Raw genomic sequence first — 23,277 nt, forward strand, 5'->3', positions numbered from 1 at the left:
TTAACTTTTCAGTTCTGTGTTAGTAGCTTTGTGTTTTGCAAACCAGGTCACTGTGTCAAGTGAGGAAGAAAGCAGACAAATGCTGCTCAGTTCTGAGAAATGACAAATTTCAAGCTTGATTACTTAAGGTGCCCATGACACATGATGTTCAATTATCTTGTTCCTGATGCAGTCATCTCAAAAAAGAGCTGCTGGTCACTTGAAATAGGTAATGTTCTTGATTTGTGTGTCCTGGAAGATGATCTGCTCTGAGAAACTCAAGATACTGTGGCACCTGTGAGAGCAGAGAATTTCCTTGGGCTTTATTCAACTAGTAGGACTAGGATCTGAGACCTATCACCATTTAATGAGGTTATTGCTGTAGCCGGGTTTCAATGTGATTGACAGTACAGGTGGGGTAAGCCCCTTGCAACCTTCTTTGGTTTTCTGTTGCTTTGCAGGTCTTGTGAAATCATTTGAACGGGTAGAGACAATTACAGCAGGAACCAGCAGTCGACAGGTGTAGAGAAGGCACATTGCTCCTGTCTTGTTAGGGAATGAATTGCAGCATGGAGAGTCTAGAGACCAGGGAGATGGCTACGGCAGGGAATTAAGCAGCAGTTCTGGGTGAGTAAGGAGGACACTTACTCACATTTATAAATGCATGGTTTTAATACGGCCCATTTTTGCTACCTGAACTTTATGGCCCCAATACCCATTAAACCCCGACTGCTTCTTGAGTAAGTGTGTTTTCGGGATAAAATGTGTTACTTGAGGGCGGCCGTCTTTCTCGTTGCAGGCCCGCCAGAGAGGAGAGGCAGGCCAGGAGGGCTGGTGCCGGCGGCACAGCGAGGCGGGTGCGGCCGCTGTCCCCGCCCGGCGGCCCTGGGGGAGGTGCTGGGCCGGGCCTAGCCGCGCCACGCCGGCTGGGACCACCTCTGCTGCTGCCCTGGGCGAAGGCGGCTGCCGCCGAATTGTGAGTACGGGCTGCGTGGGGCAGTGGGAGGGCGGCGGTGTGGAGGGCGCAGAGCCCGGGAGCGTCCGGCAGAGGCGAGGCGAGCCCAGCTTTATCGCGCCCCGATAGCGGCTTCAGGGCAAGGGCAGTAGGGGCTCGCCACCGTTCGAGTCCCGCTGCCCACCTCACCGCGGAGGGTGTGCTGGATGAGGGCAAGGCAGGAAGGCACGGCCGGAGACTCACCAGTGTCCGCCGGCGCCCCTGGGGGGATAGAGGCAGGAGGCAAGAGCCAAGAGCACGTCTGCCCTCACCCAAGATGGCGCCGCGGCCTCACCGGCGCCGCTTTTACATGCTCGCGGAGCGGGACGGAGAGGGCTGGGTCAGGGGCGGGGCAAAGCAGAGGCTGTGCCCAGCTCCGAGGGGAGGCGAACTGTGGGGCGGGCCCTGGCGGCCGCCCGCAAATGGTGGCCGTGGGGGAGGGTAGTTCTTGCTGGGCGGTTCTGGCCGTGGCTGGTTGAGCGTATGGTGGAGGGGTCCGAGGAGGACGCAGCGAGCGAGCCAGCCAGCCAGCCAGCCAGCCACCTCCGGTGCCTCTTGCGATAGCATTTTCGTGAGGGGTTTTTTCTTTTCACCATTTTAAGAAGCAGTTCTTCTCCCGAGTCATCGCTGTTGCTCGCGAGGCCACCTCGCAGTTGATGTGCTGAAAAAGTAGTTGGGTTTGGGGGCTTATTTTCACTGAAGTTAAAGAAGTTAACTTACAGAAGCGTTTTTATGTTTTTAGAAGTTGAAGCTGTTATGGTGGGAAGTGCCAAAGTCGTAACTTTGGAGTCTTGCTCATTGTTTCACGTAAAGGAATGAACTTGTGGCAAGGTGAGGACTTCAGGGGTAGCAGCTGGTTTCACTGGCCTCTGCTGACCTTGAAGAACACCAGTAGGTCGTGTGGAAGACATTAGGCCTATTAGTTGAGAGGATGATTTTTGTGATTCTGAATATTGACTGAGCCAGGAGCAATTAACACTGTCTGTATTTGAACTTGTGTGTAATGCAGGGGTGATTTCAACTTCTTGATGAAGCCAGGCTCTACAGTTGCACTGGCAGAGCTGTAGGACCCAGGGCATAGCCTGTTGCTCGTTTTCAGCCGAAGCTGTAGTGGCCTTCCCCTTACTATCGGTTTGATTCAACACACAGCTTAATTAAGCATTACGGGAACATGTGTTGATGCTTGTGTTTGGGAGTCAAAATCCATTAATTTCACTATTCATAGAGGCTATTCACTCCCAGCCATAAAAAAATGGTGTTGCTGTGGTATTGAATCTTATTTCTCAAAGCCAGCCCACGTTACATGGTATCTATCACGTTTTTCTCAGAGAGACATTCTAAAGCAATAGGCATGCGAAGGAATACTACAATGGGCTGCTTCTATGCTATGTTAAAATACTTGCTAGGAGGCAGTGGTTATGTCGGTGATCATGGTGGGTAGCTTTTATGCGTTAACATAACTGCAATGGGAGGGAGAGGCAAGGTTTGCTTATGGCTTTAACAGGATCTCTAATTTTGCTCTGGATGTCAGCTTTTGCAAATGAGTTGTTAGAGCTGGGATCTCAGCTCTGAGGGAGTACCTCAGTTAAGGCCTCATTTACAGCGGGGTAACCCACAAACTTGCAGGGTGTGTGTCTGTAGATTTCAGTGCTGCTGTTTTCCCTTGCTTGAGAACTGAGATCTCCTGAGGCTGCGGGTTGGATTCCCAGAGATAAAGGAGGAGAACTGAACTCTGGTTGGACTTGTGCTGAGGTTTCTGATGCTTGTGCTATGCCATACCATTAGCTATTGTGCTTAGTCTCTCACAAATCTCCAGCACGTACTTTGGACTGTGTAATGGGTTGGGGCAAACCCCCTCCCCACCACGGGCAGAAACAACGACTCAGACAAAGGGATTGCAAAGGTGATGAAAAGTTTAAATAGAAAAAACAATTTAAAAACAAACAACAATGAAAGCTTTACAGAGAACCACAAGCACCGTGACAAAGAGAGAGATCCCAGAACATGCCCAAGAACATCCCATCCCCACCTGGGGGGGGTACACCCAAACCCCCCAGGGCTCTTTCCTCCCCCCCAACCCAGCCTCGGGCCTGGGCAGGCCCAAGGGAGGCAGCTCACACCATTTTACCTAGGCTGCAGCTGGGGACGAAAGAGGAAGTGAAGACCCCGCATGGACACTTTATAGGGGAGCGGGGCATTATGGGATTGAAATACCTGCCTGTGACCACCCCCTGGGCTGGGCCCACCCCTTGGGACCTCCCAGGTGTGGTCTATGCAGTGGCATCCGGGCCAGCACCCAGCCTAAACCACCACAGACTGTTGTTATGTTTGACCACGGAATAACAATTTTCTCTTTTGCTTTCATTTGACAGGAGTAATGTTTCCAACATGTCTGTGCAGTCACTGCTTTGTGAGAGAATTGCTGTTGCCAAAGAATTGATCAAAAGAGCAGAAGCCCTTTCCACATCCCAGAAAAGGAGAGTAGAAGGTGGGGCAAAACTATGTGGCAAACTGAAGGCTGAGCTAAACTTCCTACACAAAGTTGAGGCAGGGAAGGTGGCCGTTAAAGAATCCCATCTGCAGAGTACAAACCTTACCCATCTCCAAGCCATTATCCAGTCAGCAGAGAACCTGGAGGATGTTGTCAGTGTTCTCCATGTCTTTGCTTATGAGGACAGGTTTGGAGAAAAACAGACACTGGTGGTAGATGTTGTTGCAAATGGAGGTCACACCTGGGTGAAGGCCATTGGTCGGAAGGCTGAGGCCCTGCATAACATCTGGCTGGGGAGAGGCCAGTATGGTGACAAAAGCATTATTGAGCAGGCAGAGGACTTCCTGCAAGCAAGCCGTCAGCAGCCAGTGGAGTACAGTAATCCCCACATTATCTTCGCATTCTACAACAGTGTGTCCAGTCCTATGGCAGAGAGACTCAAGGAGATGGGCATATCTGTGCGAGGAGACATTGTGGCTGTCAACTCGCCGGCAGAGCCGTCTGCAGAAAACCAGCACCTTAGTGCCAGTGAATCGGATGAAGAAGGCCCTGAACTCCTGCAGGTGACCAGAGTAGACCGGGACAATCTGGTGGCCAGCATTGCTTTTCCTACCCAGATCAAAGTGAACGTGTGCAACAGAGTTAACTTGGACATCACTACCTTAATAACTTATGTCTCTGCTCTCAGCTATGGTGGCTGCTACTTCATTTTCAAAGAAAAAGTGCTAACAGAACAAGCAGCTCAAGAAAGGAGGGAGAGAGTCCTGCCTCAGCTGGAGGAGTTCATGAAGGGCAAAGAGATCTTTGCTTGTGAATCTGCTGTCAGGGATTTTCAGTCCATCTTGGAAACGCTGGGAGGACCTGGAGAGAAAGAGCGAGCTGCATTGCTTGTGAAAAGAATTAATGTGGTGCCAGATCAGCCCTCTGACCGTGCCTTAGGACTAGTGGCTAGTTCCAAAATCAACAGCCGTTCTCTTACCATTTTTGGGACAGGAGACACGTTAAAAGCCATCACCATGACTGCAAATAGTGGCTTTGTGAGGGCAGCAGCTAACCAAGGTGTCAAGTTCAGTGTTTTTGTCCATCAGCCCCGAGCTTTGACAGAAAGCAAAGAGTCTTTTGCCACACCTTTACCAAAGAGCTGTTCACCTGATGATGGGCTATAAGTCATGGAATCCATTAGTAATTGAAGTATTGCAGGTGCTGCAGTGGAGGCAGTTGGAGAAACAAGGATCGTCATAATATGTTTTTGGGTGTGTACCAGTGAAAACTAACTGTAGCAGTGGAAGGATTTCCCAAGGGATTTGCAATATCTGTACTCATTTCTTGCTTCTTTTGTTCAGCTGACCATTAATTTATTCACTGAGGTAGTAAGATTTCAGTGCTGGTTGTTAACTGGCATACTATGTATTGATTGTATCCATCCCTATTAAAAAATTCACTTAAAGTACAGTTGCCTTTGTGCCCTTGTTTTTGTCCTTTTCAGAGAGACTACATTCAAAACCTAAGGTGGACTTCAGACTTGACTTCTGTGGAACTCGAAGCTTATTTTCACTTGTTGTAGTCAATGGAATTCTATGTCGATTCAGATATACTTGGTGTAGAGACCTGTGCTTTTTTTTGTCTGTATGCTGTTTCTTTGAAGATACGGCTAGTGCCGTGAGCAGAAGACAACTTCAGCTTCCCTTTTACTGAAGGGAACCAATGTATGCTTACCGTATTAAACTGAAGTGGGCAACAACTTTAAATTTACAAGAAAATTACATGTTGAAATTGGAGCTTATTGGCATTAATATGCTGTGACTCTTTGGCCAAACTGGACAGGCAGTGTAGCAGACCAAGGAGGTAAAAACACTTCCCTTTTCTCCTAGCCTTTGTCTAGGTGCAAAGTCTTGCTGGGTGCAAACCCCAGCTTGAGGCTATGGATAACAGAATCCTTTTAAACTGAGCCAACAGCTGGGTAGTTTGTGATTCTAGCAAGCATTCTGCTGAGGACTTGCGGTGAACTTGGATTTGGCTTTGTTGCTTTTGGGTTACTGAGAGGGCCTTATTGAGGTACTTAGTGTAGGTATGGCAGAGGAGGTAATTTTTGGGCTATGCTGTTAAATGCTAGCTTGCTCTGTAGTAGAGAAAGCTTTTCAACTAGTGGTGAAATTGCTGGTTTTAGTCTAAGCATAGAATAAATAGCAATTTCTTTATTTCTTAATTTTTTTATTTCAGGAGAGAGTAGCTGTGTAGTGGTTTGAGCCTTAACTGGAGTTTAAGAGCTCATATGGTAGCAAGGAAACCGAGAAATCTTCCCCCTGCCCCTGAAGAGACTGGAGGTAAATCTATCAAAAAATAATCTGGAGTTGGTTTGGAAGTAGAAGTATTTTTTTTAACAAAACATATGTATAGCAATAACAGGGAGGATTTACAAGGGTAAGGAATAAGGATGAATAGAAAAATACACAAACCCAAATTTAGATGGCCTTGTATCTCCCTCAATGTATGTGGATTTCAGTCCTTTAGAGAAGCGTGGATGTGGCATGGAGAAGACCATGCCCAACCACGTGGCAGAACCAGGAGGCCAGCAGTGGCTGTTGGTCCTTTCAAACAGGCAAGGCAGGAGGAAAGACAGAAGATGGCTGCCATGCCCTCCCCTTTATAGTCTTGTTGGACAGGAAGGGGAAGCAGAACAGACCAGCTTAGACCCAGGGGACCCCTCCTCCCAGGAAGAAGAAACCATATCCACCTGGATCAGGTTTCTTTTGTCCCCTGGGGGAAGCAGGGCTCTCTTAACCTTCCCCCCCAGGATGGACGTAACCCAGCACAAGCTGTTGTAGAAGTCTTTCTAATGTTTTTCTGTATGCTGTAATTAAAACACTTTCTGTTTGGTCTTAATTTACATCAGGTATCTTGAGCTGTCATAGTGAACCTCTTGGCCCTGAGCTATGCATTTCATCAGGTCAGTGAAAGAGATACCCACTGAATGTTCTGTAGGCTGTTATTCAACAAGAGAGCAACATTGTGCAGCTTACAGTTCAGGCCAAAAACATTCCTTTGCCTCTTGTCACTTCTCTCTGCATTTCTCCCTACAGTACGAAGCAGCTGCAGTGCTGCTCTTAGCCGTCATCGCTACCTGTTTCTCTCTGTGTCCATTACTCTGGTGTATTCCAGCACTTGTGTGAAGATACTGGCCTCAGCAAAACAACTCTATGTGCCTCTTCCAGTTAAGTAAGCTTAACTCCAAGGAGCAAAAGCATTCTTTTTGCTGGTGTGACTTTTGCTCTGCTGTTACTGTGCTTGAGTAACCTTGTAGTTGTCACCAGTGTTGCATATCTTCACCTGTAATTTTTCCCAGTGCAGAAGGCACTCTGCTCTCCACCTGCCCCTTTTTTCTGCTGGTTATGGTGTTTAGTTAAGGTGAGTGGAACTGGATTTTGCATTTTGCTGCTTCATCACTTAATCTTCTACCTGCCAGTTTTACAGGTCTGCCTTCTTGAGTTGTTCTAACGATATCTAGCTCATTATTGCAGTATAAGATAGTGTAAGGAAATCTCATGACAGGATACATCCCCCACTGTATCCATTAATTTTCCTGCAGAGAAAGGAGAGCCAGCACAATGAAATGGAACAATCAGCATCTCAGTTGTGCTGTAGAAATGCAAGTCTGCTTTAGTGGTTAACAGCACAAGCCTCTTCCTCCAGGAGCTTGGGGAGATAGTTCTGTGTTGTGGCTTGATGGATTTGGATGACCATGAGGCTGCAGTGTGCCCAGGCAGCCAGGAGAGCCAATGGCATCCTGGCCTGCATCAGGAACAGTGTGGCCTGCAGGAGCAGGGAGGTCATTCTGCCCCTGTACACTGCACTGGTTAGACCACACCTCGAGTACTGTGTCCAGTTCTGAGCCCCTCAGTTTAGGAAGGATGTTGACTTGCTGGAGCATGTCCAGAGACGGACAACGCAGTTGGTGAGGGGCTTGGAACACAAGCCCTATGAGGAAAAACTGAGGGAGCTGGGGCTGCTTAGCCTGGAGAAGAGGAGACTCAGGGGTGACCTCATTGCTCTCTATAACTACCTGAAGTGGGGTTGTAGACAGGCAGAGCTTGGTCTCTTCTCCCAGGCAGCCAGCACCAGAACAAGAGGAGACAGTCTCAGGCTGCACCAGGGGAGGTTCAGGCTGGAGGTCAGGAGGAAGTTTTACACGGAGAGAGTGATTGCCCATTGGAATGGGCTGCCCGGGGAGGTGGTGGAGTCGCCCTCGCTGGAGGTGTTCAGGAGGAGACTTGACAGGGTGCTTGGTTGCATGGTTTAGTTGATTAGGTGGTGTTGAATGATAGGTAGGACACGATGATCTTGAAGGTCTCTTCCAACCTGGTTTAGTCTATTCTATTCTATTTCCCAGGGCACGGGTGCAGGTGACACATGGCAGTGCTGTGAACAGTGGGAAGGAAAGGAGCCTTTTTGCCCTGAGAGCTCTGATTGGATACCTGTATGATGGCTTTCCTGTGCAGCAGGTGTGGGAGAGCATCTGTGGGGAATATGAACTGCATCTCCAAACTGAATTTCTATTTTGTATCAGAAGTTATGAAAGAAGGTACAAGAAACCTCCTAGTGAATACTTAATACTTAATGTTAACACCAACATGGGGGGAGAGCAGTTCTTGGTTGCAACATGGAGCTTTGAAAGCTGAGGTCCCAACACACAATTTACTACTAAGCACCAATTAATCTGTTTTACAGTCTTGCAGGATATCCTTAAAGCTGAGTGTATGCAAACAGTACACTTGTATGATAATCGATTGGTAGCTTTTTAAGAACTAATTCATAGTATCAGTCAGGGTTGGAAGGGACCACAAGGATCATCCAGTTCCAACCCCCCTACCATGGGCAGGGACACCCCACACTAGATCAGGCTGGCCAGAGCCTCGTCCAGCCTGGTCTTAAACACCTCCAGGGACGGGGCCCCATCCACCCTCCTGAACAACCCATTCCAGGGCTTCACCACTCTCATGGTGAAGAACTTCCTCCTCACATCCAGCCTGAATCTCCCCACCTCCAGCTGTGTTTCTCTGTGTTTAAGTCACTTCTTATTTGTTTGTAGTCTTTCTACCCTGGTGAAAGTTTTGAATGAGTAAATGAGAGGAAGCTGCTTCATTCCACTTCATGCTGTGACTCTGAAGGAGTGGGTTTCCATCATTTTCCTTGGTGCATCCTTATCCCATTCAGTACTCCTGGATATCCTCTTGGGCACCCTCTGAAGAGAGTTTTCCAAACCACCTTACGTGGTAGGTGGCCCAGAGGAATTGGTGAAGAGCAGGTTGCCTTTGTGTTGCCTAGATTAGAACTAGCAAGTGAGCTCTGCTCTGCCTCTTCATTCTTGCTGCTGCAGGGCTGGTGGTGATGGTCTTGTATGAACATTAAATGCATCTCCATTTAAAAACTTCTGTGTCTGGAGCCATCGTGTGGTGATTTCCTTCATTACCAGTCATTTTTGCCCACCTCAGTATCTGTTATGAAATCCAATTTCTTTCTTTTACCAATTTCTACCAGTCATGAGTAATATTTTAGACATATGAAGCCCTAGAAATTATCTGTATGCCTGCCTTTCCTCCAGTCCTGGCTCACCGGTGAGGTCCCAGGTGACTGGAAACTGGCCAATGTGGTCCCCATCCACAAGAAGGGTCGGATGGAGGAACCTGGAAACTCCAGGCCAGTCAGCCTGACCTCAGTGCCAGGGAGCAGATTATCCTGGCAGCAATAACTGCGCACCTGAAGGATGGCCATGGGCTTGGCTCCAGCCAACATGGATTTAGGAAGGGCAGGTCTTGCCTCTCTAACCTGATCTCCTTCTATGATCAGGTGACCCGTCTGGTGGACGTGGGGAGGCCTGTGGATGTGGTCTACTTGGACTTCAGCAAGGCCTTTGACACCGTCCCCCACAGCAAACTGCTGGCTAAGCTGTCAGCTCATGGCTTGGACTGCAACACTCTGTGCTGGGTTAGGAACTGGCTGGAGGGCCGAGCCCAGAGAGTGGTGGTGAATGGTGCCACATCCAGCTGGCGGCCACTCACCAGTGGTGTCCCCCAGGGATCAGTGCAGGGCCCCATCCTCTTTAATATCTTCATTGATGATCTGGATGAGGGGATTGAGTCAGTCATCAGCAAATTTGCAGATGACACCAAGTTAGGAGCAGATGTTGGTCAGTTAGAGGGTAGAAGGACTCTGCAGAGGGACCTTGACCGACTGGACAGATAGGCAGAGTCCAATGGGATGGCATTTAACAAGTCCAAGTGCCGAGTGCTGCACTTTGGCCACGGCAATCCCATGCAGAGCTACAGGCTGGGGTCAGAGTGGCTGGAGAGCTCCCAAACAGAGAGGGACCTGGGGGTACTGATTGACAGCCACCTAAACATGAGCCAGCAGTGTGCCCAGGTGGCCAAGAAGGCCAATGGCATCCTGGCCTGCATTAGGAATAGTGTGGCCAGCAGGAGCAGGGAAGTCATTGTGCCCCTGTACTCTGCATTGGTTAGGCCACACCTTGAGTACTGTGTCCAGTTCTGGGCCCCTCAGTTTAAGAAGGACATTGAGACACTCGAACGTGTCCAGAGAAGGGCAGGAAGGCTGGTGAGAGGCCTTGAGGACAGGCCCTATGAGGAGAGGCTGAGGGATCTGGGATTGTTTAGCCTGGAGAAGAGGAGGCTCAGGGGTGACCTCATTGCCCTCTACAACTACCTGAAAGGTGGTTGTGGCCAGGTGGGGGTTGGTCTCTTCTCCCAGGCAACCAGCACCAGAACAAGGGGACACAGTCTCAAGCTGCACCAGGGGAGTTTTAGACTTGATGTGAGGAGAAAGTTCTTCATGGAGAGAGTCATTTGTCGTTGGAACAGGCTGCCCGGGGAGGTGGTGAAGTCACCGTCCCTGGAGGTGTTCAAGAGGGGATTGGACGTAGCACTTGGTGCCATGGTTTAGTCATGAGGTCTGTGGTGACAGGTTGGACTCGATGATCCTCGCGGTCTCTTCCAACCTTAGTGATACTGTGATACTGTGACTTGAGGGGTCATTAGTGTTGTTTTGCATCTTCCTGTTGCAGAGTGCAATAAAAAGCTCAGAATGGGGGTGTTCTGTTTTGTTTAGGTGGCATTGTTGTTTGGGGTTTATTTTAAAGCTGGTTTTGCCTTCATTGGTTTTCAGGCTGCTGGTCAATCAGAAATGCAGTGCTGGCAGACTGTAAAAATTGCTTTATAAAATGATGAAACCTGAAACTGTATACTGATTTGGAACCGAAATGTGCTTTGATTGTAATATTTAATATCTCTTGTATTGCCTTCCAAGGTACCAGTGATCTGCATATATAGACATGGCACTTCAGTAGATTATTTAATGGCTGTGGTGGTGTTAGGTGGATGATTGGACTCCATGATCTTAAAGGTCTTTTCCAACCAAAGCAGTTCTGTGATTCTGTAAACCAGCACTGCGGTTTAGCACATTTAGATTGCTAAAATTTAATTTTACAGATGGAGGATGTGGTGTTAGACTTACCTAACTTCTGACTTTACACATGAATAATTAGAAGATACCAAATTAGGTTTGCAGTTAAAGTAGGGGGGAAAAAAAGGAAATGTGTGTACGCTTGTCCTTTTTGCTGGTATCACACAACAGCTTTGCCTGCACTATACCAGGTAGCTGAGGATACAGAGATATCTCATTTGCTGTGAAGGATTGTGCTTGTTTGTTTTCTGTTGTGGTGGGGTGGTTTGTTTGTTTGTTTGTTTGTTTTACCCCATGATATTTTTCAGCCTTCAGTTCCTTTTCAACGATGGCTTCTTAAGGTGTTCTGGGGAACTTTGTTCTTCTGGCACTTTTATTTTGTAATATCTCTATGTGGTTCCATAGTCTCCAAGGAGAGCAAACATCTCTATTCTGTGTAGCACTCAGCCTGATCTCTTTGCTCCAACAGTATGGATGCCAAAGAAGGTCTACTGCCATTGATGCCAGGTAGTAGAGTGGGCTTGGATATTTTGTGAGAAATAAACAAGGTAAGTTGTTAATACGTTTGTGTTTCTAATTTGTCTTCTACAGTTCTGAACTGTCAAAGCAACCATTTTTCAACACAGCTGTGTTCTTTACCTGCTCTCATTCTGCCTGACAAAACCTGCAGATAAAGGGCTTGTTTGACATTGTACCTGACAGCCATGAAAATACTCAGAGGTAGTTTTGCGTGTTGCTGCCAAAGCTGTGTAAAAATGTTATTCTTTGATAGGTTAATGAGCTAAAGAATGGCTTGTGTTTCAAATTGTTCCCCTCTGATGATGCTGCCTTCAGCAGACTTAAAACAGTTTGCTGAAGTTGTCTTGCTGCCTGAAAATACTTTTACAGCCCTTTTCCTAGTTCCTGGAAACATGGACTTGGTCACAGCAGTTATAAAATACAAGCAGCAGTTGTTTGAACTAAGTTTGAGGGGAGACCTTTGGGTCAAAGTGCAGCAGGGAAAGGATTTACAGTAATGAGGGAACCTGTAATTGCAGTGTTGTTCTTTATTTCAGGTTATTATGCAAGCAGAACAGCGCAGGTCACCTCTCATCTAATTAACCTGGTAAAGGAGACAAGAATTGGACAGTGTTGAACTGAAGGTTGTGCTTTCAGTTTTCCTGCAAGCTATAGTTCTGGGAACTGCTTTGTCATCCAGCTTGTTTCAGGCAGCATGTGTGCTTGGTGAAATCAACTCCATAGGAACCTGTAGCTGTTACTTTGCCATTCAGATTCAATGTTGCAGTTTATTCTAGAGTAAAAACAGAGAATGAATGTTAAACTACCACACTGAGTGACAGAAGTACTTGTGTCCAGCTCTGGTGCTCACAACACAGAAAAGGACATGGAACTGTTAGAGTGGGTCCAGATGAGGGCCACAAAGATGATCTGAGGCCTAGAGCACCACTCTCACAAAGACAGGCTGAGAGTTGGGGTGGTTATTATCCCAGAGAAGAGAAGGCTCTGGGGGAGAACTTACAGCAGCTTTCAAGTATTTGAAAGGGACTATAGGAGAGCTCGAGAGGGACTTTTCACAAGGTATGCAGTGACAGGATGAGGGGGAGTGGCTTAAAATTGGAAGAAGCTCAATTTAGATTAGACATCAGGAAGAAGGTGGTAAAGTGGTGGAACAAGTTGCCCAGGGAAGTTGTGGAGGCTTAAAGCCTGGAAGTGTTCAAACTCAGGTTGGATGGGGCCTCGAGCAAGCTGGTCTCATAGGAGGTGCCCCTGCCCTCCAACCTTTGTTGTTCAGAAGATCTTTCTGTTAATTTAGAAGATCCTCATTTATAATGTGAGGAGGGCAGATTTAGACCAGATATTTGGAAGAAATTTTCGACGGTGAGGGTGGTGAGACACTGCAACAGGTTGCCGAGGGAGGTTGTGGATGTCCCCTCCCTGGAGGTGTTCAAGGCCTTGAGCAGCCTGGGCTACTGGAAGGTATCCCTGCCCATGGCAGGGGGGGTTGGACCTCAGTGATCTTTAAGATCTCTTCCAACCCAAACCATTCTGTGATTCTATGGAATATTTTCAAGGGAAAACCCTTTCAAGGGATGAGGCAGCTGGCATGAGCAGGAGTAAGGGAAAGGTTAAGTCAGTGTCAGATTGTCTGTCTTTCTAGCCAGACTAGAAGCATGGTAGGAATTGGTGAGGATGAAGAAAATGTAATTCTTTGGTGTATCCCCTTCCATTCTCTGTACTCTGCTGTGAGCTTGGGAGAAGATGCTGGTAGCACTAAGGGGCAAAGAGTAGAGCCTTCAAACCTAACACTATTGAAGATGAGATCTTTGGGTGGTTTATTGCACAACCTCCTTGCAGGTGGGAGCTCTGTATGGGAGGATGATCTGACATGCCCTCTACTAGTTTGAAGTCACTTCAGGTTATTTCTTTGGGGATAATTTATCCCATCTTTATGGAGATGAGGTTCACCAGAGTGAAATGTCCCTCAGGCAGATCACAGACCTTTCTAACAATAAAACTCTATCATAAAAAGCTGGGCTTGGGTTATGGTTTTGGGTTCACCACCACCACCACACCCCCTATTCAGAATGTACATCATGATCAAGCGTTAACTAAATATGCAAGAGAAACTTCTTTTGTGGAGAGAGAAGGTGTGACCTCCTTGCTACACATACAGCTGTAAAATGCATTCATCCAGAACAACACAATTCATCTTAGGAGGTCTCACCTTCCTCTCCATTGCTAGCAATTTATTATTATTTTTGGAAGGAGGAGAGAGGAATAGAAGATGTCCAGATATCTGGCATGCCAGATACCTCACCATAAACAGACTGCAAGGAAACAGTGTTTTTATCTCTTGCCCCATTTTTGCAGGAAAGGTAGAAGTGCTGCAGTAGCAGAAGTGGGGTAACAGTAACATGGACAGAGGCAAAATGGCTCTTACCAGATAGCTCAGTGGTCGGCTCCTGGGTTGGTTCTTTGCTTGGTTCCACACTTGGCTTAGGGGTAGATTCAGTACTTGGCTCTCCACTCGGCTCCCAAGTGGCCTGTTCACCTTCTTGCACTCCAGTGTTCCAAACTTGTTCCATGCCTTCCTCCTTGTATGGGTCACTGCTGTAGTCCAGGGGGAGCTCTGTGCTTGGCTGCGTGCTGTGATCTCTGCTTTGCTCTACACTCGTTGCCTCAAGCACAGAGGTAACAGGAGTACCTACAAATAAAATGAATTTGTGTGGATGAAGAGGATGGTTTGAAAAGCCAAGTTGCTTTTAGGGATATTTGAAGATAGAATCATAGAATGGTAGGGTTTGGAATGGACCTCCAGTGATCATCGAGTCCAGTTGCCCTGCAAAGCAGGACTGCTTAGGGCAGGTCACACAGGAATGTGTCCAGGTGGGTTTTGAAGGTCTCTGGAGAAGGAGACTCCACAACCTGTCTGGGCAACCTGCTCCAGTGCTCTGTCACTCTCACAGTAATTTTTTTTCTCATGTTGAGATGGAATTTCCTGTGATTGAGTTTGTCTGTTGGCCCCCATCCTATCATTTGGTATCACTGAAAAGAGACTGGCTCCATCCTCCTGACAGCCACCCTTCAGATATTTGTAGACATTGATAAGGTCCTCTCTCAGCCTTCTCCAAACTAAACAGCCCCAGGTCTGTCAGTCTCTCCTCATAAGAGTGATGCTCCAGTCCCTTTATCATCCTTGTATCCCTCCACTGAACTCTCTCCAGTAGTTCCCTGTCCCTTTTGAGTTGTACACAGTTGCTTTTATGGGTCAGAAAACCCAAGCAGGAGAGGAGTTTGAGGCAGGAAAACAAATAAACCTGGGAATAAGTGCACTCTGGAATGTGAATCTTACCTGAAATTTCCGAAGATTGATTTGCCAGTGTTTTTCACTCACCTTGTGCCTTAAGCAGATCGATCAGCATCAGAGCCAGCAGTGCTGAGAGGGTTGTCATCATCTTCCGCATGGTTTCCTAAATGCCGCGTTAAGCACGAGTGTTTGGAGGGAAAGGTGAAGTGTGCAGTGGGCAGAAAGCCCTGGGTATTTAAAGGCAAGCTCATACCTCTGTGTGCTGTGGCATCTTCCTGAAAATAGCAGGTTGCAAAAGCAGCATCCAACTTGCATTCTCCAAATGAATTTGGGCCCTGTCAGGGTCTGTAATCAGTCAGTTTCTGCCCCTTGCTACAGAGATAACCTTTACCACAAGCAGTAAAGGACACTAGGGACAGAGAGGTGGGGCAGTGGTGGCCCCAGATTGTGGTGGTACTGATACTGGTGTCACTGTGTGCTTCTGGCAATGCTGGTTTCTCAAGGCAATTGATCCTGTTGGTATTGAATGAGAAGCTTCAAAAATCCTTTGATATGACACTTGACAAATTGAAGGTGCCTCCTAGGAACAGGTGAAAGGTGAAGTGTGACTCAATGTGCAGCTGGCTTCTGTGTTGTGAGGAAATTGTAACAGTGAATGGACTGTCATGTGGGGGCTGAGGCTGGATGAACATTTCAGTGGGCAGCTTTCCTTTTGTATTGTTCAAGACTGTGTGTTTGTGCTCCTGTGTGTCTAGCCTGTGGTATCTTGGGCAGTATCTCGCCCCCAAATGAAGCATTAGAAAGGTCTGGATAGAACCAGACAAATATCTAGAGAGGAGCCAGCTCCTTTGTGTGGTTGAATCAGCAAAGCACGATCAGTGTCCCAAGGGCCATTTCTGATGCAGCACAAGATGCTCTGTTTGCATAGATGCACTTCCCCAGGACCTCTTCCCCATTACCTCTCCTTGCTAACCAGGGAAATGAGTCATGGCAAGGCACTGGAAGGGAGTGGCAAATGTAACTAGGTTAGGTATGGCTTGGTGTCTGCTGGGGCAGCCATGGACCTCGGGTCTGTGTGTTCTACTCTGTGGTGCAGATAGAGAACTGTCAGCCTGGTTGTGTGGATCATATTCATATGAGTGTGTGGTGTAATGGCTGTAACTATCAATTCTGTAATAATTAGTACAATTGGGTTAATGTCAAATCAACATAAAGGAATTCCAAATCTGCCTCTATGAGATTTCCACCCTCCACCCCCCATTTCCCTGATTTCACTTGTTTAATATTGCATCAACTTAGTTTTTCAGCACAGTGTTTCTTTCAAGTCGCTTCTACCTCTAGGGTTTGCCTGAGGCATTATTCTTCTAATCAAGCTTTTTATGGTGCAACAGAAGGATTTTACTTTTTTCTTGAAGTAAAAAAGAAAAGCTGGTGCCCATGAACTCCTACAGACACATGGCTGCTGCAGTAGATGTCTTCTGTGTTACTAGTTTCAACTGAAGGTTGATGTCTAACAACTTTTTTCAAATGTGAATGGAAGATTTTGTTGCCAACACACCTGTAAGAGTTAGCAGCGTGATGCATAGGTCATAAATTTGCAGATAACTATCTGCAGTCAGCAGGATTCCTCAGTATAGACTAAGAACCCTTGGTGTTCATTCTTAGAAATGCTTTTCTAACACAGTTGTGAAGTGGTGGACCTCCTGTTTGTGATGATGCGTAAACAAAGGTGCTGCTATTACTCCTACTGAGTTACGGCTGTGCAAGGAAGAGAGGAATTGCCATGCAGCTCCTTCAGTGCATCTCAAATTTATTTTTAAAGCATTTATCTTCCCTTCTCCCAAAGCTCTGAGCAGAGCTGCTCATCATGCTCTTCCCAGATGTGTCCTGCTTGTTTGGTTGTTACAGTTTCTAACTGAATTGTAAGGCAGAGTATTAGTTGGAGACTGCCACCTTACATGGGTTATGTGCATGTAATACAAAGGCTGCCTCAAAATTCTAACTTTTCTCTGGCCATCAGCTTCTGGCCACCTTTGCAATCTGGGCACTAAACTTGATGGATCCTCAGTCAGATTGGCTTATGTTAAACATATTTACTACTATCCTTGGTTGGACTAGTGTGCTGGGTTGAAGTTTCCCCCAGCATTAACTCAGCCAGCCACAACTAGTGTAAGAGAGAAAGATGTTGATCCTAATTTGGGTGCCTGACAGCTGCAGAACACTTAACCCCAACTGCAGCAGGTTATTTTCAGTGCTGTTAGAACAATAAGCAAATTCTTGTGCTGTTGTGTTTAGTTTGGGGTTTGATTTGGGTTTTTTTTTGGGGGGGGGGAATGTCAGAATGACTTTTAGTTTTGTGATCTTAGCAAAGGAGGCAATTTGGGAAGTTGTTTAATTTACAAAAGTAGTCTCATTGCTAAGGACCTGTAGGATTAGATTCCACCACATGAGACAGAAACTACTGTTTTAAAAACAAGCTATTTTTTTTGTTAGCAGCAAGGACCAGATTTTCTGGAGAGGTGAGGGATGTTAAGACAATTTCATTCTTTTCTTGTGAGCTGAGGGTTGTAAGTACTGTGCCCTAGGGCATCTTGTGTCAGATATAAGTATTTATGTTTTGGGAAAAAGATCTCTGCTGGTGTCCTTTCAGGTATTTTATTTGTGTTTTGCAAAGAATTTTCTTTTAATGGAGATTAGCTCTGGAGGAAAGGAAAGAATGATTCTTTATTGATGATCTGGATGAGGGGATTGAGTCCATCATCAGTAGATTTGCAGATGACACCAAACTGGAGGCAGGTGTTGTTCTGTTAGAGGGTAGGAGTGCTCTGCAGAGGGACCTTGACAGGCTGGACAGATGGGAAGTGTCCAAGGGCATGAGATTTAACACATCCAAGTGCCGGGTTCTGCACTTTGGCCACAGCAACCCCATACAGTGCTACAGGCTGGGGTCAGAGTGGCTGGAGAGTGGCCAGGCAGAGAGGGACCTGGGAGTACTGGTTGACAGCTGGATGAACATGGCCCATGTGGCCAAGAAGGCTAATGGCATCCTGGCCTGTCTCAGCAATAGTGTGGCCAGCAGGAGCAGGGAAGTCATTCTGCCCCTGTACTCAGCACTGGTTAGGCCACACCTTGAGTATTGTGTCCAGTTCTGGGACCCTCAATTTAGGAAAGATGTTGAGGTGCTGGAATGTGTCCAGAGAAGGGCAACAAAGCTGGTGAGGGGTTTGGAGCACAAGCCCTATGAGGAGAGGCTGAGGGAGCTGGGGTTGCTTCACCTGGAGAGGAGGAGGCTCAGAGAAGACCTTATTGCTCTCTACAACTACCTGAAGGGAGGTTGTAGCCAGGTGGGGGCAAGCTTCATGGAGCTATCCTGTTGTTGATGTTGTTCTGTATTGTCAATAGGTCATATACTGGCCTTTCCTGGAGAATTTGGGGAAAATTCTGAAGTCAGGATCTTCTGTTTGTAGGTAAGGATAGGCTGAGTTACATATCAGCAGCTCTAAATAGACTATTTGAGATAATGTTCTGTGATTCAGGCCAAACTTTCAGCATTACTTTGGACTCAAACACTTTTTTCCCTCAGAAGTACAATGTGTAATTTATAAAAATGAGTAAGTTTTAATTGCTTCTCAGCTGGGCATACAAATAATTATCTGCTGCCTCTCTGCAATGTCTCAAAATAAAGTATTTATCTCTGTTTTTCCAGAGGTGAGGCAGAGGGATGTCATAAAGAAGAGGTGAAGGGGGTCATGAGAGAGACAAAGATGTTATGGAAACTTAACATACCTGTGGTAGGACAGAAGGAATTGTGCTGATTTGAGTGTGTGTGCTCTGTAGGTCATGTCTGTAGTTCAGTGTAGAATAACTCAGCAGTGGCCAAGTTGAAACAGGTTCTTCTGTCCTCCCTTCAGCTTTGCACAGTGCTGTTGTCCACTTTTATCATAGGGAGGGTAAAGAAGCCATGCAGTGAGCTGTTAGGGGATGATTTGCCCACAGGGAGCCCTTCTTTCTAGCTGTCATTAATGATGTGTTTGGGAAGGTCCCAACCCCCTCTTCATTTCTGAACATTATAGCTGTTATTTGGGTTGTCTCACTCTCTCCAATTGCATTAAGTGCTCTGGGGATCCTGTTACATTTTTTGTCTTATTAAAATCCGATGACAGTGATTTCCATGAGCTAATGATGGAAAAATTAATGAAATGGGTGAGGAATTAACCCATGATCCACAGCCAATAGCAAGGTGGAGAGATGATCTTTGCAGAAAAGCTGTTAGAAGTCAACTTTTTCTATGTGTCCTCATTTCTATTGACATTTCAGAGCTGGCTTTGATGTTTAACTTTCTCAGTCTGTGTGAGAACATCCAACTGCTGAAGTAAGGCAGCTTTAAGTCACTTCATTGTGTGCCATCCATTTAACAACCAAGTACTATAATGGCTAGTCATTAGGTAATGCAACCTCATGTGAGGTTACTAGATGAATGTAATGGAAATACTGGAGATAAATAAGAAACAGCTCCTCTAAAGCTGTAAAGACATGGAAGGTGATTTATGCCTTGCCTTTTTCTGCTCATTCTGTTTATAAGAGCATGGTAAGCTGGGAGCAGCATGAAGATGTGTAGCCCCTTGATTCATCTGTGGAAAGCTGCCACGCTGCTTAAACACTTTACTTGGACTTCCTGTGCATTGTACAAACTGAAGGAGTGAAGAAAAGTAAAAGACCAAGCATATGTTGCTTTACTTTTCCTGCTTTTTATCGGGGATGCTCTAAGACATTCAAAACCCCTGGACATGTTCCTCTGTGACCTACTCTAGGTGATCCTGCCCTGGCAGCGGGGTTGGACTAGATGATCTTTTGAGGTCCCTTCCAAACCCAAATGTCCTGTGATTCTGTGAATTTTGGTTGTGTAAATTTGAATCCTTATATCAGAACTGATATAAAAGCCCTTACAGAAGCTCCTGTTTAATTTTGAAAGGTGTGATTTGATAGAACTTGAATTGAATTGCGACTTCCATGGATTGAACCTGGGTAAATAATAGCTTAACTGACAGAACAGAAATGCCCCTTAAAAGGACAACCTTGATTCTCTCTCCTTTTCTGCTCTGTGCCCCTGTACTTTCTTTTTTGTTACCAGTGATGCTTAAGTGCTTCCTGGGGAGCTGATTCAATTTGCTAACATGGTAGAAAACTTGTATTTTCTTGCTAGACTGAAGAGTTAAAACACCTCAGTAGAAGTCTGATAAGCATGGTAGCTGGTGTAAGGAAGCAATGGGAACAGATGGCTGAGAACAGTTATGTCAATGATTGAGCTGCTTGGTCACCTCATCTGGTTACTCTCTAACTCACTGGAAAGACATACATGGAAATGTTGGTCTGCAGTTACTCTTTTCTTTGCCTGTGTAAGGACAGATTGGTAGTAATGAGTCCAGTTGGAGCTGCTGCTGCTGGTGGTTTTAGGGCAGATAGAATAATTCTAAGAGCCCCAGTACAGGTTCTGGCTCTTGTGGACCTGGCAACACCAGACAGAGTCATGGATTGCTGGGTTACAGCTCTGAAGCATGCTCAGGGCTTCCCCCTAAGCCCCATTGTTTAGTGGAAACTCTCAGTGCCACCCTGGCCTTGCCCATAGTCACTGACAGTGCCAGGACTGGCATTTGTGAGTGGACAGGATAGCATGGGCCAGCAAAGCAGGTGAGTTTGCAGTGACATTCTGCTGGAGAAGGACAGTGCATGGATTTGCTAGTGTGATTGGTAGGAAAAGCAGGCTTTGGAGCTCATCTTGTTTATGTCAAAATTAATGTTTCCATGCTTAACATTTTTTATTCTTTTTCTACATCCTTTCATGTCCAAACAGTATCATCTCCTTCCTGCCTTTCCTCTCTGTGTCTGCTCTCCCATCACTGTTTTCTGAATGCATGTTTGTCACTCTTTCCACACATAAGACAGCTTCAGTCTCCCTTCCAAAGCCAGTTGTCTGCAAAAGTTCAGGAGGGAAGGAGCTCTCTTGATCTTTGCCAGGATGGAGTGGATAGAAGTGTTTCCTTATCTGTAAAACTTTGGGCTCTCAGCTTTCTGCCAGAGGGCAGAAATACTTCCAGACAATGTGACCCTAGTCAACCGTTGAGATCTTTGGCTTACAAAGCAGCATATTTGACCCCTTAATGTCACGGCTTTCCACTGCCTTTGGGAACTTTTCTGAAGGGGAAGAATCTATGGAAAAGTTAGTGCCTTAATGGCACAGATACCAGAGCCTGCCTGCTCTGTGATGGCTGTTCACTGTGGTATCCAGCAGGCTCTGAGAAAATGGGAGCGCACCGCTCGGGACACCTCAGTTCTTCTGCAGGAGCCATAGAGAACACATCTCAGTTGAATGTGGAAGATAAAATTCAAAATTGTTTTGTTATTCTGTCACTTTTCCAAGATGCTTCAAAATTCTGTAGCTCTCAATTTTTCAGCTTTTGTATACAACAAGTGCTGGCAGTGTTAATACAACACAGTAGCATTGCCTGCAGCAGTATCACTTCAGCTCAAGAGAGGAAGAAACAGAAATGTTGCACAAAAACATGCTGTATGCTTTCAAAATTGAGTGACATAATTAAATGAAAGATATTGTGTACAGGAGGATCTTCCTTGTAGCAGGGAAGTGTGTTCTGTTATGAATTGTTTCCCCCTTTGTAGGAATCAGTGTTACTAGAGCTAGTGAAACCATGTTACCAAATTCAGTAACCACAGCTGTGGGGAGTGCCAGAGCTCATGTTTCACTGTCTTTCTTTATCTTAGGTCAGCAAAGTTGTCGTCTTCCTACTCTTCTAGAGTGCTCTTCTTGAAGTAAGTATCACACAACGTTGCAGAATCATGGAGTCCACACCTCCTGCCAGAGCAGGATCACCTAAAGCAGATCACATTGGAACATGTCCAGGCAGGCCTCAAAAGTCTCCAGAGATGGAGACTCCACCACCTCCCTGGGCAGCCTGTTCCAGGGCTCTGCCCCCCTCAAAGAACAGAATTTTCTTTTTATGTGTGTATACAACTTCCTATGATCAAGTTCATGCCCATTACCTCTTGTCCTGTCACTGAGACTAGTTTGGTCCCATCTTCCTGACACCCACCCCTTAGATATTGGTAAGTATTAATGAAATGTGTCCTCAGCCTTCCCTTCTCCAAGCTAACCAGCCCCAGCTCTCTCAGTCTCTCCTCATATGACAGAAGTTTAAGTATGCTCCTTGTCTTAATGGACCTGAGCTGGAGATGGGACTAGAAGAGATTGGCTTGTTCAGCCTAACAAGAACAGGGCAGGAGGTGATCTGTTTTGCCACTTCACAAACATGTCAGGAGGGTATATGCTGCAGGTTTGGGTGTTGGCAGAGGATCAAAAAACTTTATGTGCATTTAGACAGGAAAAGGAGGGCAATTTTGTAAGAGCTTTTGTAGGGGAATAGTGAACTGAAAGAACAAATGTTTTTGGTCACAGAATCACAGAATGTTAGAGGTTGAAAGGGACCTTCAGAGATCATTGAGTCCAACCCCCTGTCAAAAGCAGGATCACCTAGGGTAGTCTGCACAGGAATGCCTCCAGGCAGGTTTTGAAAGTCTCCAGGGAGAGAGACTCCACAACCCCTCTGGGCAGCCTGTTCCAGTGCTCTGTCACCCTCACTGTAAAGAAGTTTTTCCTCATGTTGATAAGTGTTTGAAAGAGATGATGTGATCTGATGGGGATAAATAGGAGCTGGATGCAGCAATCCAAAATACCTCTGCTGACTTCCCCTCTACCCACCCCCTCCTGAGACAGAGCAAGCTGGGCAAAAATTATTATTTCTGAATTTCTCCCTCTTGTAAGTTTTACTAGCTGTGTCCTGTCTTTAGATGTTTTCCTTTTCTCCTTATTCTGCCCACAGAAGAAGAGGTGTGGGGTTTCAGAGGCAGTATTACATTTTACAGCACCAGCTGAGATGAAGAAGGGTCTGTCTTTCTCTATGCCTCTCTTGTTCCTCCTTGCTTGGTTACCTCTATTTTCCCTGTTTAACCTTGTGAGGCCAGGAATGGAAGTAATGGGCAGGCATGCACCACGATGTAGCTTCATACTCCTAGGTAATGTCTATCCTCTACATCCCAACTTTCTTTAGGCTCTCAGAATCTGATATCAAAGCTTCCGTTACACTTGTGTTTCAGTCTGTGGTTAAGCAGTTGCTTCTTATATCCAGCAGAAATTCACAGTGCTGTGAATACCTCTTCAGCACATCCCTATGACTGATTTCTTGTTCCCAGCCTGTTAACTTCTGCCTGTGTGACATTTGTCTGACAAGCCAGGGGAACTATTTTGCTGAGCTCAAAACACCAAGGTTGGTTTCTGCTGGGTTTGTTTCCCATCCTGGCCCACTGTGCAGCTGCCCAAAGCCAGCAGGTAGTAATGACCGTAGGAAGGCAGAAGTGTGGAGGATGGACTACACTGTTCAGCAGGCATCTGAGTTATCTTTTGACCTTAAAAGCATCCAAGTTTCACTGAAGACTGAGGCACACAAAGCAGAATAAATGCTA

General features: G+C 46.3%; 2 protein-coding genes across 4 annotated transcripts; one reads left to right on the forward strand and one right to left on the reverse strand.

The window, feature by feature from the left end:
* The first annotated feature begins 537 nt into the window (after positions 1-537).
* CUNH7orf25 (chromosome unknown C7orf25 homolog) lies at positions 538-4,923 on the forward strand. 3 transcript variants are annotated; one of them, XM_068156827.1, is made up of 3 exons: positions 538-606; positions 779-955; positions 3,346-4,923. In XM_068156827.1, the coding sequence occupies exon 3, from the start codon at positions 3,362-3,364 to the stop codon at positions 4,628-4,630; it is 1,269 nt and encodes a 422-aa protein (XP_068012928.1). In that variant the 5' UTR covers positions 538-606; positions 779-955; positions 3,346-3,361; the 3' UTR covers positions 4,631-4,923. The 3 variants fall into 3 exon arrangements, with proteins under 3 accessions (XP_068012928.1, XP_068012925.1, XP_068012926.1); XM_068156824.1 differs by lacking the exon at positions 538-606 and adding an exon at positions 1,716-1,804 and having other exon boundaries at positions 879-955; XM_068156825.1 differs by lacking the exons at positions 538-606; positions 779-955 and adding an exon at positions 2,859-2,876.
* Positions 4,924-12,156: 7,233 nt separating this feature from the next.
* On the reverse strand, positions 12,157-14,904 carry LOC137450391 (diacylglycerol kinase kappa-like). The gene is made up of 3 exons (XM_068156830.1): positions 14,833-14,904; positions 13,879-14,142; positions 12,157-12,228 (listed from the first exon to the last, which is right to left on the reverse strand). The coding sequence occupies exons 1-3, from the start codon at positions 14,900-14,902 to the stop codon at positions 12,224-12,226; spliced, it is 339 nt and encodes a 112-aa protein (XP_068012931.1). The 5' UTR covers positions 14,903-14,904; the 3' UTR covers positions 12,157-12,223.
* Positions 14,905-23,277: the final 8,373 nt, after the last annotated feature.

The sequence above is a fragment of the Melanerpes formicivorus genome, unplaced genomic scaffold (genome assembly GCF_026170545.1).
Source record: "Melanerpes formicivorus ecotype bairdi unplaced genomic scaffold, bMelFor1.0.p_v2 SCAF_35, whole genome shotgun sequence".
NCBI lineage: Eukaryota > Metazoa > Chordata > Aves > Piciformes > Picidae > Melanerpes > Melanerpes formicivorus.

Coding starts and splice junctions, on each gene's coding strand:
- CUNH7orf25 (XM_068156827.1), top strand. CDS start 3,362: ATGTCTGTGCAGTCACTGCTTTGTGAGAGAATTGCTGTTGCCAAAGAA.
- LOC137450391 (XM_068156830.1), bottom strand. CDS start 14,902: ATGCGGAAGATGATGACAACCCTCTCAGCACTGCTGGCTCTGATGCTG. Junction 14,143..14,832: donor CGATCTGCTTAAGGCACAAG/GTGAGTGAAAAA, acceptor TTTTATTTGTAG/GTACTCCTGTTACCTCTGTG.